Genomic DNA, 16,569 nt, shown 5'->3' with positions numbered 1-16,569 from the left:
TTATTAACTGCAACATTGAAGTGATGTTTACACATAATAATATACATTTAATTAGAATCCAATAACATAACATATCTTGATTTTAGCTGCACATTAAGACACAGAGGGATCGTTCATTCTCTCATCAGCTCAACAGATCAATTAGGGTGAATCCAAGTCAAAACTGTGTGGTTACTAAAGTTTGATGCTGTGACACAAATGAGAAATTTAACATGAAACAGTGTGATGTCTTAGTATTAATTGGGGTGTAATAACATCTGTCAAAAACATTTGGTTTAACGCCAAACATCGTTCAGAAAGGATAAATCACTCCCGCATCAATAAGGACTGTGTGGTGTCTAGTTTTTTCAGCGGACGTGCTCACTGCCTTGGAACATTCTCCTCACTGTGCGTGGATGTGTGTGAGTGTATGTTTGTGTGTGTGTGTGTGTGTGTGTGTAGGCTGTATGTGTGTAAGCTGCCTCCTCTCGTGCTGGTGACGACTGGCTGCCACCGACTCTCACGGTGAACGAACGGGGTTTAAAAAGAGAAAAAAAAAACAACTCCCCCCCCCCGCCAAGAAGAACCGTAACACGGCGATACTTTTTGTGTGACCTATCCCGTCCGAGCTAGAACCGGGTCGGTCCAAAGACGATGAGCCAGCCTCGGCCGGACGAGTTCAAGCCTCCTCCGGAGTGCCCGGTCTTCGAGCCGAGCTGGGAAGAATTCAGAGATCCGTTTGCCTTCATCAATAAGATCCGTCCCATCGCCGAGAAAACGGGCATCTGTAAAGTCCGCCCGCCTCCGGTGAGTGTGATTTAAAACAACAACAGAAAAAAAAACGGACACGGTTCCGCGGATGCTGAGTTAGTTCGCCGTGAAGACGGGCTTGTAGATGGACCGCTCGGGATTTAAAGGGACTGTTCAACATGGCGGATGTAACGCTAACGTACTACTGTGTTCATTCTTTGTGCTTCTCGCAGCTAGCTAGACCCCCACCTGTGATTATTAACGTCACGGCAGCGGCTTTTTTGACTCTTTAAAAGCTCGTCAGCTCCAGTAAAGACGCATCGACGTGTCAAAAGTGTATTATAGTGGCGGTTCGCCGTGTGTCAACAAAGCCTCCGCGCTCCGCTCATTGAGCCACTTAGCTAGCGAGGGCTAATGCTAGCTAGCAGCTACAACAACCAACCTGTCATAATTTAGCTCACGGCTTTGACATAGCGAGGTGGCTATGCGGAAGCCTTTTTCCTCCCCCCTTCTGCGTGGAAGTAGATAATGAACACATTTGTTTGCAGTCGTTATCCCCTTTTGTCCTTTAATGTCCTCGCAGTCGAGGTTAATTATGGATTATTTGTGGATCATCGTGATGCAGCTGGGTCCACTTCCATCCATCACTTCTCTTAACCAACTGCCAGTTTCTAATGAATATCTGCAGCAGTGTGTGTTTTAATGTCACGGCTCAAGCTAAATAAATGTGTTTTTTTGTGTGTTTTTTTAATGGTCACATACATGCATACATGGTGGGGACAAGACGCACACTGGGTTGCTTGAAAGAGCACCAATTGTTCCATAACAAGTTGTGACTTTTGAAGTTTCGGGGGCTCAACTTCGCCACATTACACAACCCCCCCGTGAGTGATGTTTTGCATGTTGTTGTGGTGAGTTAAGTTACTTGGAAGATGAGGCTAGGTTCATGTGTGAGCCTGTGTTGTAGGGTGTTGTCCTCCATGTTGGCTTTGTGGTAAGCTGGGCTTGGTGAGTGAGTCTTCCATCTGGCCATTTTGTGTGTGCCAGTGGGGGATGTTGGCTACTGACTTAACAACAAGAACTTGGGTCTCCTGCTTGTGTGATGATGGGATGTTGTTGTTGCATATGCAAGGCCGTGTTTAGTATTGACACAGATATTGATTGATGTTGTGAGTTATGAACTGAAAAAGGATCGCTGTGTGCTTTTCAGTGTCGGCATGGCCTCGCTTTTTCTACCAAGTGCTATTCTAATATCAGTTTAAAAACCTGCAACCATCTGGTCACGTGCCTTTTTTCATCCTCCTGCTTTTAAGTTTATTTAAGTCACCGTGAGTACAGATTATTGGAAATTTCTTGAATTCGTTTAGATGTTTTGCAAAAACGGATTGGCATAAGGGGACCTTCAAAGTACAATGTACCGATATAACGTATTAATGTAAGAATGATTATTTGGAAAACCTACATAAATATCCAGGCTATGTGTTATTATGACCTTCATGTGTCATTGTATGCATTTTTGTTGCTGTTTAGGGTTGGCAACCTCCGTTTGCTTGTGATGTTGACAAACTTCACTTCGTTCCTCGTATACAGAGGCTCAATGAGCTGGAGGTGAGTTTTGCTCGTCGGATCACATACCAGTAGTTATGTAATATTAAAAATTGTACATCTAATTGGCACTTTTTTTTATTTAATTAACCTCCCTGTCCCAGCTTCACTGATAATAACAAAGAACACTTGTGTTATTGATGCCAAATAATAATGCTATGTATGAATAAATCCGAAATTTAGACCAGAATTTACAATGTGTAATTCTTAATCATTCCAAAATTTGAATTTGAACTGAAACTGTTTTTGTTTATTTTAGACAACGGGACACTCTACACTGTTCTTAGGAAAAATCTCAAGATTATTTTCAGCCCCTATATGTTATTTTCCCCAGTAATTGCTTTGGCCTTCCTTGGAAGCCTTGAATCCTTTGTCTCGGCTGATTTGTGGCTGACCGTTCTCATTTCTTCTGTATTTCCCAGGCACAGACCAGAGTTAAACTCAATTTCTTGGACCAGATTGCAAAATTCTGGGATTTGCAGGGATGTGCCCTGAAGATTCCTCACGTGGAGAGGAAGATTTTGGACTTATACAAGCTAAATAAGGTTTCTAATTGACATCACTGCCCATTATATTTATTTTTAAAAATGCAATTTAACAGCCCTCACCGTTCGTGTAACTCGCTGTCATTTCAGCTGGTAGCAGATGATGGTGGATTTGACATAGTCTGTCAGGACAGGCGCTGGACCAAGATTGCGCATCAAATGGGTTTCGCCCCTGGCAAAGCTGTCGGCTCACACCTGCGAGGGCATTATGAGAAAATTCTCTATCCCTACAACCTGTTTCAGAGTGGAGCAAACCTACTGGTGAGTTTGAACGCATGCATCATGATGACGGCACATCTTGTTCCCGGTGTGTGGCCCATATGGAAAAACAAAACCCTAATAATGCTTTTCCATATATTTTATTACGACCAGTAATTTAATGATGCAGTCGAAGTTAAATTGCAAAATAATCTCAAGATAACATGAAACGACTCCTTTTTAAAGATTTGAAGGAATACGCATGAGATATGGATTAGGACCATAAAGACAAATGGGAAAAAAATCATTATTAGGTCATGCATGATGATGTTATATTTATTTTTTATGTAGTTTTTTATTTAGAGATGATAGTTTATTTGCTTGTTTTTTTATTTTTTACTTTTTTATGGTTTTTGTCTTTTAGAGAAGTTAACTCTGTAGTTTGACTAACAATGCTGAGTGTACATTTAGAATCTGGTGTCTAGTTCATAGTTTTTGCACCCAAATATTCCATAACATGTTGCAAGAGAGCTTATGACGGTCTCTGAATTGGAACTGTGACCTCATGTAGAGGTCACTCTAAATTTCTTAATGACCCAAGCTCTTTCTTGCCTCAGGCACCAGAGGCAGCTTCCAAACTGATGCGTTTGGAGGCTGATCCTGAACTTGAAAAGGTATGTTTGTGTCATGCTTAAAAGCCACTCTTCCCCCACAATTAACAAAAATGCATGTTTTTCCACGGCTGGACGGCATACTGTATGTCCAGCTCATTGGTGTAATATTTGCAGGCATGGTATTGTGAATTTAACCCTTCTTAAAACAGTCATCAGCTGTTTTAAAGCAAAGGGTCTGCCTCCAACAACTGACCTACGCATGCATCTTGGGACAAATTTAAAATACAATTTTGTATTATTGTGACAGGCAACAGTCAGCGTGCTAATTATTTACCAGTTCAAATATTGCAGTTGATATCTTTTTCATGTGCTACTATAATTTAACTGCCAACTCGACAGACAGCTTCTTATTCTTTACCCGTTCACCTGGGCCTCAGCTCAAATCTGTTTTTATTTCTCCTTTTTTATGCTCCCTGTTTGGGGTGATAAACTCTAACTAACCATGTCCTTCTTATGGCGTCTTTGTCACCTGGCTATTTAAGTTGAACAATATTAATACCAAATACTGTCTTATCTGTCCTTCAACCACCTTTGGATGTCTTATACTCATTTTTATTACTGCAGGTAAACAGAAGTAATACTCATAAAGGGAGATCACTTTTAAAGGCTGCGGTACACTCGCTTACTTTTTAGACACTGAAATCTATCCTCTCCGTGTTTCTGTAGTCATATTAAATGCTCATATTCATGTTAGCAGCATTTGGTACATACAGGTAATTCCAGTTTGACACACGCATGTTTTTAAATAGTCGTTTAAAATGGTATGTCATCTCCCTCCAGTGTGTTCAGAAGCCAACGCCGCCGGTGGAGAGCACGGAAAGCAAGGAGAGCGTGGACACCAAAGAGCTCAAGCTGCAGGACCAGGTTCAGAGGCAGGCTGCTCAGACGCCCGACAACAGCCCCGCAGCTCGCAGAGCCAAGCGCATGAAGTGTGAGGTGGGTGTAGTTCAAGAGAGCCACAGGCAGCTGACTAAATCCGTCCCGAAAAAAGCCGCCTCGACTCCTGGCCACTATTCTTCACATATTTTTCGCATCACAGTTGCCTGCGGTTTAACTTCTCACTCTTTCCTTAGGCCGTCTGTGTGAAGACTGAACCCGGTGAGCCCGGTGACAACAGGCCAAACCTGAGGCGGAGGATGGGTTCTTTAGTCGCTAAGCAAGAACCAGGTCGGGCTCCACATCAAAGTTACCCTAATGACATATATAGTATTTATGAAAAACATTACCTACATTATGTTGGTAAGAAAAATCAGTAAATGGCACTTCTTATATATCTGTCCATTAATACACACTCAAAAATGTACAAGCTACATTACAGTCTACTATAAAGCATTTATTTAATGCTTATGAAGGGGGTTTCTTCAAACATAAGTGCAACACTCAGTAATGGAGTTAGTAATGTTTCCTGTTGTCTTTCAGAAAAAGAGATTCCGATTGCCGTGAAACAGGAACCAGTTGAAAGCAAAGAACCAATAATTGAAGCTGATAAATCCAAGTCGCGGTACAAGAAAATAATCCTTCCTGTTATACCGAGTCCAGTAAGTAGAAAAGTCTTTTATTTCCTCTTTTTAATGGGATGTGCTGACATTTTAATAGGTTTGTCAGTTAAATGCATCATCACAAGTCAAAGCTCAGCGTTAATCACTCAACATGAAACAAGTGCTGTATAAATGTTACACGTTTATATAAAGTTTGTTGATAGAAACCACGTTAGCTTCTTTAATGCAGCTACTAACCGCTCTGAATCAGACTTATTACAAACTCCTCCTCTGGTTCTCCAGGTGGATCTAGTTGTCTGTCTGGTTTGTGGCAGCGGGGGCGATGAAGAACGTCTGTTGCTGTGTGACGGGTGTGATGACAGCTACCACACCTTCTGCCTGATCCCTCCTCTCCTCGACATCCCCAAAGGAGACTGGAGGTGCCCCAAGTGTCTCGCTCAGGTGAGGATTATGTCAGATTAAAGTCATGCAAATTCACTCTTTATTATTGAACTGTATAAGTTATCGGAACTCGTCTGTATAGTCCCAAAAGGGAGTTTATACAAACATGTATAACACTTAAAATATATATAATATTTGGCTTCAAAACACATTGTTTGATTACTTTTTCTTTCTTTTTTTGTTACCTGCAGGAATGCAACAAACCTCACGAAGCATTTGGCTTTGAACAAGCATACAGAGACTATTCCCTGCGTGCATTTGGACAAATGGCGGACGCATTTAAATCCGATTACTTCAACATGCCAGTTCATGTAAGTTGAGAACAGTTTCAGAATAAACCTGTCAGTCTCTCTTGCTCTTAGCTTCTATTGTTTTTATTGTTTGAACGTCTTCACGTGTTCGTTACAGATGGTGCCCACGGAGCTGGTAGAGAAGGAGTTCTGGCGTTTGGTGGGAGCCATCGAGGAGGACGTTACTGTAGAGTATGGAGCAGACATTGCCTCAAAGGAGTTTGGGAGCGGATTCCCCATTCCAAATGGAAAATTTAAGGTTTCCCCGGCCGATGAGGTAAATCCGTGAAACAAGCCACCACAAAACCTGAGATGCTGTATGTCTGTGGGATCGAAATGTGGCCAGGGGATGAAGAGTTAAAAAACATTGAATTCAGTTTCCTCATCAGGCTTAAATGGTATTTAAAATGTTGTTGATAAACGGGATGTCATGATAAATAATTCTAGGCTATGTCATCCCGACAGAAGTGTTATGAACAGTATATTCCTGTATTAAACTCTGTATGTTGTCCGTTTTGTAGAAATACCTCAAGTGTGGCTGGAACCTCAACAACCTGGCGATGATGAACCCGTCCGTACTGACTCATGTGACAGCTGACATCTGTGGGATGACGCTGCCCTGGCTCTATGTTGGCATGTGCTTCTCCTCCTTCTGCTGGCACATTGAGGACCACTGGAGCTACTCCATCAACTACCTGCACTGGTACATGAAACCGATGGGCGGTTAATGTCAGGTCTACATGTTGTTGTTGTTGTTTTTGTTTCATTTTAAGCTACATCTTATGTTTATCCCTTTCACTACCAGGGGGGAACCCAAAACCTGGTACGGAGCTCCTGGCTTTGCTGCAGAACAGCTGGAGGAGGTGATGAGGAAACTGGCCCCGGAGCTGTTTGAGTCTCAGCCTGACCTGTTGCATCAGCTGGTCACCATCATGAACCCCAACACCCTGATGAGCCACGGAGTCCCGGTACGCATTTATGGAGCTAATTTGACATGCCTTCAATCTTTCAGCAGCAATTATGCACCGCTAACACTTCCAAGGACCAGCAGCTGGTATTTCAAACGGGGACATAAATCATCGTCTTCCATCTCTGCTGTCCTTCAGATTTACAGAACGAACCAGTGTGCCGGCGAGTTTGTCATCACGTTCCCCAGAGCCTACCACAGCGGCTTCAATCAGGGCTTCAACTTCGCTGAGGCGGTCAACTTCTGCACCGTAGACTGGGTACGTATCATGTTTTATCTTTGTTGTTGTTTGGAAAAGTAGAAAAATACTTCCTCAAGCATAATTCCATAATAATAATTGCCTCTTTATTAGACGGAACAGTTTTCAATTATTCTTTCTTGTTGAAATGTGAATGAATTCACAACGTATTGCAAATAAAAACAGTAGCTGATCTAACTGGTTGCCAACAAACACACAGGTACTGGTGCGATCTTTAGTTACAGCTTAATGCATCAGTGTTTGATTAGCTTCAGTATTTAGAGTGTGTTTTGATCGATCGGAGCACCCTTAATTCATTTCCTTCTCAATTAATCAATTACATTTTTCTCGACTTGTTTGGTCCATAAAGTGTAAGTCAGACCCTGTAATGACTTCTCACATATTATGTTTTGTCAACTTAAGATATTCAGTTAACTATCAAAGGAGAAAACCAGAAAATATTCATATTTGAGAAGCTAAAGCTGGGTTGGAAACAGTTTTAATGGAAGAATCACTTATCAAACTTGTTGCAAATTAGTTAAAACTCACGTGACAATGTAGCATTTTTTTGTGGATTTGACACAACATGAATGAAGTGTCCTTACAACCCATTTCTTTCTTCTCTATATCACCAGATGCCTCTTGGCAGGCAGTGCGTTGACCACTATCGTATGCTTCACCGGTACAATGTGTTCTCCCATGATGAGATGGTGTGCAACATGGCCTCGAAAGCAGGCACGCTCGATGTGGTCCTGGCATCAGCTGTCCACAAGGACATGGTCGCCATGATCCGAGAAGAGCAGAAACAAAGAGAGAAAGTGAAGAAAATGGTAGGATGGAAGGATACTGAGTGGATTGTTTTTTCATGTTTAAGTCAGGATTTGCACACAACTACCTTTCTGGAGATTTAAAACGTTTTTAAATGCATACGTATGGTTTTTTCTGATAGCAACATTCAGTTAAACAACAGTTAAATACAGTGTTACTCAAGCAAACATGCTCACTGTGTCGATTAGCTTTTAACATCGTTGCTGTTGTCTCACACCTTCAGGGGTTGATGCATGCCAAGGAGGCACGATATGATAACCTCCAGGACGACGAGCGACAGTGTGCCAGGTGCAGGACCACCTGCTTCCTGTCTGCTGTCACCTGTCCCTGCAGCCCAGGAGTTCTGGTCTGTTTGCACCACATCAATGACCTCTGCTCCTGCCCCACCTCCAACTACACACTGAAGTAAGTCTCTCTGGAGCCGATGCAGAGTTAGTGAACAGGCTATGTAAACAAAAACATCACCCGTGAGAATTGAATTAATACGAAAATATTCCGGGCCCCGTGAATTGACTTCTTATTGCCTCCACAGTCTCAGATACACACTGGAGGAGCTGTTCCCCATGATGACTGCGGTGAGGCAGCGAGCTGAACTGTACGATGAATGGGCCTCCCTTGTAAAAGAGACTCTTGAGGCCAAACTGGAAAAGAAGAAAGGTAAGCAGCAAGAGCAAATAAGGAAAAGAAAGGATTAAAGGAGTCTACCAGGAGTTTGCATGTTGGAGCCAAGTAAATAATGAAGCCATATTTCTGCTTTTGTAATATTGCTGAACTAAAATGTTCAGATGATACACCTACCAGGAAAACTTAAAACGCATTCATAAATCAATGCAATTATACATTCCACTCTGATGTCAGCAAAGTAATTTGCATGTGAACGCACGACCACGAAGGCTATACGAATCACCATTTTAACACTTTAACAACTAAAAAATTAAATTAGTTTAAAAAACAAGCAGTTTAGACTCGTGTTTCATAATGCTGCATTAGTGATGCAAAATTCAAATGTGTGCGTTGTTAATTCTGATATCTATGAAGCCCTGAGCTGCAGCTGAGGGGAAACTAAATCTAATGAACCCAATTCAAAGTCTGGCCTAAATTGTTATCTCTGTGCTTAAGACATAAAACGTGTGAAAAAAGGTTTTTATAGGATAATCTTTCTTAATTCTTACATGGGCTTTTTAGCTGTAACAAGGTTTTGCCAGTTACATTTCTCACTTACTTTCATGTTCTAAATAAGACTACAAACATTTGCCTTTTCTTCCAGGTGAGTTTTAATTTACATAACTCGCTAACAGACAATATACTGCATATCTTGTGTTTCGAATGCATTGAGAAATTCAATTTGACCTCTTGTGGCCGAAATGATTGTTACAACAACATACACTTGACCCTCACAAAAACAAAAACGTCCAGATAGAATAAAATAACTTAGAAATATTATCCTGGCAAAGCCTCTTTTTCCACATCTTTCTTAAGTCATAAACACAGGAGCGCAAAACTATTTAGATCAGATACCATACTAAAATGAACTGAAAACAATAGCAAAAACACATTTAAAATGTTCAGCCTGAATATGGAAATAGTTGTCAGTAATATATGTTATAAGAATATGTATTAACTGCTGAAAACTGCTTTAAAAACGACCATAACAATCATTGTGGCCAAAAATGATGAAAATCAACTACTGTAGAGGCAATGTGTATTAATTCATGTATGTTTCATGTTGCCTCGTGTGTCAGAACCGTGAATAACCAGGTGTTCTCTCCTCAGGTCTGCCAGTCTTTCGCTCCCTTCTTGCTCAATCAGAGGGCAAGCTGTTCCCCGACAACGACCTGCTGCGTCGGTTACGTCTGGTCGTACAAGACGCAGAAAAGTGCTCCTCGGTGGCACAGCAGCTGTTGAATGGCAAGAGGCAGACCAGGTAACGTTAATACACTCTGCTATACAGACACGCTGGATTTATAGATGAGCTGTCTTTGCATTTTGTCCACATTTCCTCAAGTTGGGTAGTAATATTAGTGCCTTAATAGGGTTAATGTCTTCAATTGGTTGGATGCTCCTAGGTATCGGTGTGGAAGTGGGAAATCGTGCAGCCAGCTGAGTGTGGAGGAGCTGAGTTCATTTGTGAGGCAGCTGTATAACCTCTCCTGCAGCCTCACTCAAGCCCCCATGTTGAAGGTAGGAGAGACATCCCTGTTATTTCACCACATGCAAAAATAGCATTACATAACAGACTTTTCTGCTCACACTGGACGGATCACCTGACTGACTGAATGACTGAATTGTGAACCTCTTTGGACAACTACATTGTTTGCTGTGGGATAATTAAAAAATTTTGATCAACACCGAAAGCAGGTTTGCAAAAGTATTGATTTTCGAATCAATGTCCTTCCTTTAGGAACTCTTGAATCGCATCGAAGACTTCCAGCAGCACAGTGAGAAGGTCCTGGCAGACGAAGTTCCCAGCGTCGCAGAGATCCAGAGCCTGTTGGACGTCAGCTTTGACTTCGACGTGGAGCTGCCGGAGCTGCCTCGCCTGAGAGTGAGGCTGGAGCAGGCGCGCTGGCTGGAGGGGGTGCAGCAGGCCAGCTCTCAGCCCGACACCCTGACCCTGGAGACCATGAGGAGGCTCATCGACCAGGGAGTCGGCCTGGCACCTCATCCATCCGTGGAGAAAGCCATGGCACGCCTGCAGGAGCTGCTCACTGTGTCCGAGCACTGGGAGGACAAGGCGAGCAGTCTCCTCAAAGCCAGGTGAGGGCAGCACCGACTGAAACCATCACACTGCGTCTTAGCCACCTCCCAAAAAAACCTCCAAACCATCACCAGAAGACATGATAGGTTGTCACGTTAATACCTGTAACTTTCTGTCCCGGCATTTGCACCGATTGTACGTTAATAATGAAATATTCCATCAGTGCTCCTGATTTTGCTTCATTTTAATTACAGCTAGTGCAAAATGCTGCCGCTAGAATATTCCACAGGATCAACAAAAAGTGAGCATCATATTTAGTTCTGCCCTCATTTCATTGGTATTCAGTGCTGTTCAGTATTAACTGTCACAAGTGCTTTTCAAAGCATTTAATGGCATGGCTCTGAGGAATGTGCATCTTTTTTTCCTCTCCATTACCAGAAAAACTAATTTCCAGTCAGGTGAAGTCGAGTGTTATGTTCCCTCACCATGCTTTGTTTACTGCAGCTTTGAATTTTTGGGTTTCACACTATTGAACATATCGTTTCTAATTATATTTTCTTGTGTTTTTGTACAAGATGTTTGACTCATCTCCTGAATTAAGATGTAGAGCATTGGTTTTAAAAGTCCTTTAAAACTGTGCATACACAATGTATAGAAAATGTTGGTTTGAAATATATTTCAGAAAGCTTCCTGTGAAGATGTCGGGAAGAAAAGTCCAGGACGGTTGTTGTTTTGTGAGATATTTTACCTACAGGATGTCGTTTTTTGTTTTACTGCCTATCAGACCACCACACTCCATAGAGACTCTTAGTGCTGCTGCTGAGAAGGCGTCTGGCATCCCCGCCTACATCCCAAACTGTCTCCTACTGAAAGATACCACCAGAAAAGCCCAAGAGTGGCTTCAAGAAGCTGAGGAGCTTCAGGTTAGGACACGCTCGACATTGCATGACTTTTTGGGGAGGGTAGTAATGGTAGTAATTATTTTTTTGTAACCTTGAAAATCACCTGCTTTGTTCAGGCCAGTGGTTGCACGCCGATGATGGACAGCCTCTCTGACATGGTGCTACGAGGACAAGCCATTCAAGTCCACCTGGAGCCTTTAGACCGGCTGGAGTCTTTAATGGTCGAAGTGCAAGAATGGAAAGAATCTGCAGCTACAACTTTCCTTCAGAGAGACTCAACCCTTACCTTACTGGAGGTACAATCACAAATTACTTAAGGTTTTGGTAACTGATGCTTCATGGCTGTACCATAAGAAAGAATTTAACCCAGCTTTTCATTTGTGATCATAGTTTCACCCCTTCTTCCTTGCTGTCATTGCCTTTTACTGTTTCTGTCGTAATTCAATTCAATTTCATGAAAGTACCTCTTTTAAAGTGTTATACAATGAATATCTCTATATTAATTAATTACATTTTTAATGTGAATTTCACACCCTGGGCCTGACCTGACAGTTATCTTGTTCATCACAGGTCCTGTGTCCAAGATGTGAAGTTGGAAATATAGGTTCTCCAAAGAGGAAGGTCAAGAAAGGGAAGGAATCGCCAAAAAGTAACAAAAAGAAAATACCACGCCTCGACACGCTCAGTGAAGTGGAAAAAGCTCTTTCAGAGACCAGAGATTCTTCCTCTGCAGTAAGTCTAATGATTCCGGGATAGATGTATAAGGGACTGTGGTGTTCGATTAATAAACTGATGTACTGACTCAGTCTATATTTGATTTACCAGATGGCAACTCTGGAGGAGCTGCGGGAGATGGAGATGGAGGCTTTCGCTAATCTCAGGGTAGCAAACGAGTCAAAGCTCCTTCCCACAGCAGACTGCATGGACCTGAAGGTGTGCGTCTGTCAGAAGGCGCCCATGGGGGCGATGTTACAGTGTGAACTCTGCAGAAATGCTTTCCACAGCGTGTGTGTCAGAGACCCGTCAGGCTCCTGCGAAACACAGCCATGGCTTTGTCCACAGTGCCAGCGATCAGAAAAGCCCCCGTTGAACAAAGCCGTCTCTCTGCTAGCATCTCTGCGGCGCATGGGGGTGCGCCTGCCGGAGGGCGATGCGCTGCACTATCTGGTCGAGAGGACGGTGAACTGGCAGCAGCGAGCACAGGAGATCTCACAGTGTTGTAACCTACCAGAACTGGAAGAGAGACCAGGAACTCCTCCCACCTTAACCAGCTGGGCATCAGGCAACCAACAACACGTTCACAACAACTCTCAGGTCACTATTCATCTCCTTCCAATGCATTTTGTTGCTTTTAATTGGAGGGGAAAAGGGTATTATGTGCAAAATGTTAACTTTTGGGATTGTATGTTTTTGGTACAGGCTCCTTGTTTGACTCCAGAGTGGAATAGGACAAGCCATAATCAGACTGTCTTCTACACCGAACAGAGATGCATCCCGCTGCATGGTCAGTGCCGTCTTATCCTGAAGTGCAGAGTCGTGGTTCGTCATCGGTCGTTGTTGTTTATGTTCTGGTGTTTTTCTGTGCGACAGGCCTGAGTCAGGAGCTGGAGGAGCTGATGGTGGAGGGGCTCTTGCTGCAGGTGTGTCTGCCCGAGGTCCAGAGCCTCTTCCACGTTTTATTGGACAGAGCCAGCAGCCAGCACACAAACCAGTGCATGTCGCCAACACAGGACGCGTCCACAGACTGTGACAAACACATGCAGTTTAACTCTCAGGGAAATAATCTGCCACTGGACCAGGTACAAACTCCTACACACCAAAAAAAACTGATTAAAACACTCCTCAAAACTGCCACGATATCATTTTTTATTTTTACTTTCAGGACGGAGTCAACGGTACTATGATTGGCTCAGAAAAGAAAGCAAAGCGGCATCTGGAGAGAGAAGGATTAGACGCAGAGCGCCGGGTGAAGGACAAAAAGCACTCTCACAAAAGACAGAAGATGACTAAAAAGAGGCCGGCCTCAACCTCGTCCTCTCCACGCTCCGATTTCTCCCAGTCCGATGAATCTGATGAGGAAATGGCTGTGTGTCCGGCAGAGAGATGTCAGCTGCCAGAGGGAGATGAGGTGAGAAAAACTTCTGTCTGGTCACAAGATATTAATTTTCTCTGCAGAGGTCACTTTACCTGTAACTATAGGAAGCCAGTGGAACCCACAGCTAATAAGCAGCACGTTCTCAAATGCATGTTTAATCATGTAGCATTTAGCCCCTAAAATATCAGTGAATATCGGACTTAATATTCATCAGGTGGACAAAAAACACGACTGCAAATTAATGCTGATGTTGTCCTGTATTTGCTGACTAAGTTCACAATACCAACGTGATTATATGTCAATAACTCGTGTGTGTTTGCCTGCAGGTGGACTGGGTCCAGTGTGACGGCAGCTGTAACCAATGGTTCCACCAAGTCTGCGTCGGCGTTACGGCCGAGATGGCAGAGAAGGAGGACTACATATGTGTCACTTGTACACTGAATGATGGACACATGAGAAAATGAAGAGAAAGTAAAGATTTTTACTGAAGGATGGTTGAAGATTTCTGTCCGTCATAATCAGTCCGTTTATTCGAGCCACCAGTCTGGATGTGTCACTGATCCTGCCCCCCCCCCCCCCCCCCCCTCCCCCTCCAAAAAAAAAAACCTCCGCCACGTCTGTCCTACCCTTTTTGTAACAACGGTGCTATCTCCTCTTTGAATTGTTGTCCAGAACTATAATGTTTAGGGTTTTTTTGTATTTTTACATATATATATATATATTATATATATTTCTTTCTTCTGATGAATTGTGTGTGGATGTCTAAAAAAAAATACACAGGATGTGAAGCGTGCTGCATGGGATTCCATTACATCAGCGCAAAGGAGTCTTAGAACAGTAAAGAGGTTTAATCGAGGGTTAATATTAGCTTCTCTGGAACCTCCTTGCATGTTAAACCAGAGCTACGGGGACAAGTCACAGTCATCCCCCTATTCCCCGGAAAAATGACTATTACAGTTTTCTTTGAAATCCAGTGTTTAGTACATGCATCTTAATATAATTATTCCCATTTTTTTTTGTAGAATAGTTTTATTTATCTGAGCAATAATTTTTGTCTGAATCAACTTAAATGGCTTGATCTCTGCTGAGTTGTGTTGGTGCTTTTAGCGGTGGTGTGATGTACATACACGGAGGGATTCTGTCTGTGGAGTGGCGACGACCTTTCACCACCACAGCATGTAACCCAGCGTAGGATACTGTGGGGAGGAGTAGCTGAAGATGTTACAAGTTTATATTGTGGAATAAAGCCCTTTTGTTCTACGGGGACGTCTCATCATTTCACTGGAACGCGTGGAAGAAAGTCACCACTAGATGTCCTCGTAAGCATGTTTGAGCAGGGAACACCACTCAATTCAGCTTGTTTACTGATCTTTATATCTACATTCACTCCAGTTATTTTCAGTGTCTTTGTTGGTAATGAGGTGTTGAAAATAAAACAAATAAAAATGTATAAAAAAATATATTTACATTTAGGTCATTACATTTACATTTACATTTAGGTCATTTAGCAGACGCTTTTGTCCAAAGCGACTTACAATAAGTACATTTGTCAAAAGAAGGAAACAAAGAAACCACGACGTATCATTGCCGATGCAGTAAGAGCTAAAAATAGAACAAGTGTTAGGTCCTCATCTGAGTAAAGTAGTACTTCAAGAGTAACAGTGCTACGATCCGAGTTTTTTTTTTTTTTTTTTTTTTTGCGGGGGGGGGGGGGTCGAGGGAGGGTGTTAGTGGGTCATGCTATGTAGAGTCGAGGTGAAGTCTGAACAGGTGAGTCTTGAGCCTTTTTCGGAAGATGGCAAATGACTCTACTGTCCTGACATTGGTCGGGAGTTCGTTCCACCACTGAGGCGCCAGAACAGAGAAGAGTCTGGACTTTGCTGAGCGACATTTGTTTGATTTCAGCGATGGTGGTACCAGCCGGCCAGCTGAAGTAGAGGAGCGGAGTGCTCGCTTCGGGGCATGAGGTTTGACCAGTGTTTGAAGGTAGGCAGGTGCCGTTCCATTGATGGCCCTGAAGGCCAGTGTCATCGTCTTGAATTGGATGCGTGCTGCAACAGGGAGCCAGTGGAGGTCACGGAGGAGGGGGGTCACGTGGGAGAATTTGGGTAGATTGAAGATAAGGCGTGCTGCAGCGTTCTGGATACGCTGCAATGGTTTAATCGCATAGGCCGGGAGTCCGGCCAGGAGAGAGTTGCAGTAGTCAAGGCGGGAGATGACCAGTGCTTGGACCAAGAGCTGCGTTGCATCCTTTGTGAGGAAGGTCCGAATCCTGCGGATATTGTAGAGGGCAAATCTGCAGGATCGGGCCACAGCAGTGATGTTGGGGGTGCAGGATAGTTGGTCATCGAGGATTACACCCAGGTTCCTCGCAGTTGAGGAAGGAAATACTGTGATGCCCTCAACAGTGACCGACAGGTCCATGCGAGGGCAGTCTTTCCCTGGGATGAAGAGGAGTTCGGTTTTATTCAGGTTAAGCTTGAGGTGATGTGCAGTTGTCCAGACAGAGATGTCAGCCAGACAGTCCGAGATGCGAGTTGCAATGTGAGCGTCAGAGGACGGGGGAAAAGAGAGGAACAGCTGGGTGTCATCAGCGTAGCAATGGTAGGAGAATCCATGCAATGTGATAACAGAACCTAGTGATCTGGTGTATAGTGAGAACAGAAGCGGTCCTAATACTGAGCCTTGAGGGACACCCGTGTCCAGAGAGCAGGGTTTGGACATAGAGCCATTCCATGTGACCTGAAAGTATATATATTATATTATATTATTATTATTATTATTATATTAGACACGTTTGAGGCTTCAAGTTCAATGTGAAGGATAATCCTCAGGTTTTCTCTCTTAAGAATGATCACTT

General features: G+C 43.2%; 1 protein-coding gene across 2 annotated transcripts; it reads left to right on the top strand.

Moving 5' to 3' along the window:
• Positions 1-475: 475 nt before the first annotated feature.
• On the top strand, positions 476-14,969 carry kdm5bb (lysine demethylase 5Bb). Of its 2 annotated transcripts, XM_084014977.1 has the most exons (28): positions 476-786; positions 2,260-2,337; positions 2,757-2,879; positions 2,970-3,140; positions 3,695-3,751; positions 4,532-4,687; positions 4,825-4,918; positions 5,171-5,289; positions 5,533-5,691; positions 5,883-6,002; positions 6,100-6,258; positions 6,503-6,684; positions 6,787-6,949; positions 7,088-7,207; positions 7,822-8,016; positions 8,238-8,419; positions 8,547-8,671; positions 9,788-9,938; positions 10,081-10,195; positions 10,416-10,771; positions 11,497-11,635; positions 11,731-11,910; positions 12,185-12,346; positions 12,440-12,928; positions 13,034-13,118; positions 13,205-13,413; positions 13,497-13,742; positions 14,036-14,969. In XM_084014977.1, exons 1-28 carry the CDS (start codon positions 634-636, stop codon positions 14,171-14,173), a joined length of 4,626 nt encoding a protein of 1,541 aa, XP_083871103.1. In that variant the 5' UTR covers positions 476-633; the 3' UTR covers positions 14,174-14,969. The 2 variants fall into 2 exon arrangements, with proteins under 2 accessions (XP_083871103.1, XP_083871104.1); XM_084014978.1 differs by lacking the exon at positions 3,695-3,751.
• Positions 14,970-16,569: the final 1,600 nt, after the last annotated feature.

This window comes from Eutrigla gurnardus, assembly GCF_963514095.1.
Source record: "Eutrigla gurnardus genome assembly, chromosome: 8".
Lineage (NCBI taxonomy): Eukaryota > Metazoa > Chordata > Actinopteri > Perciformes > Triglidae > Eutrigla > Eutrigla gurnardus.
This window is presented reverse-complemented; position numbering and strand designations above follow the sequence as displayed.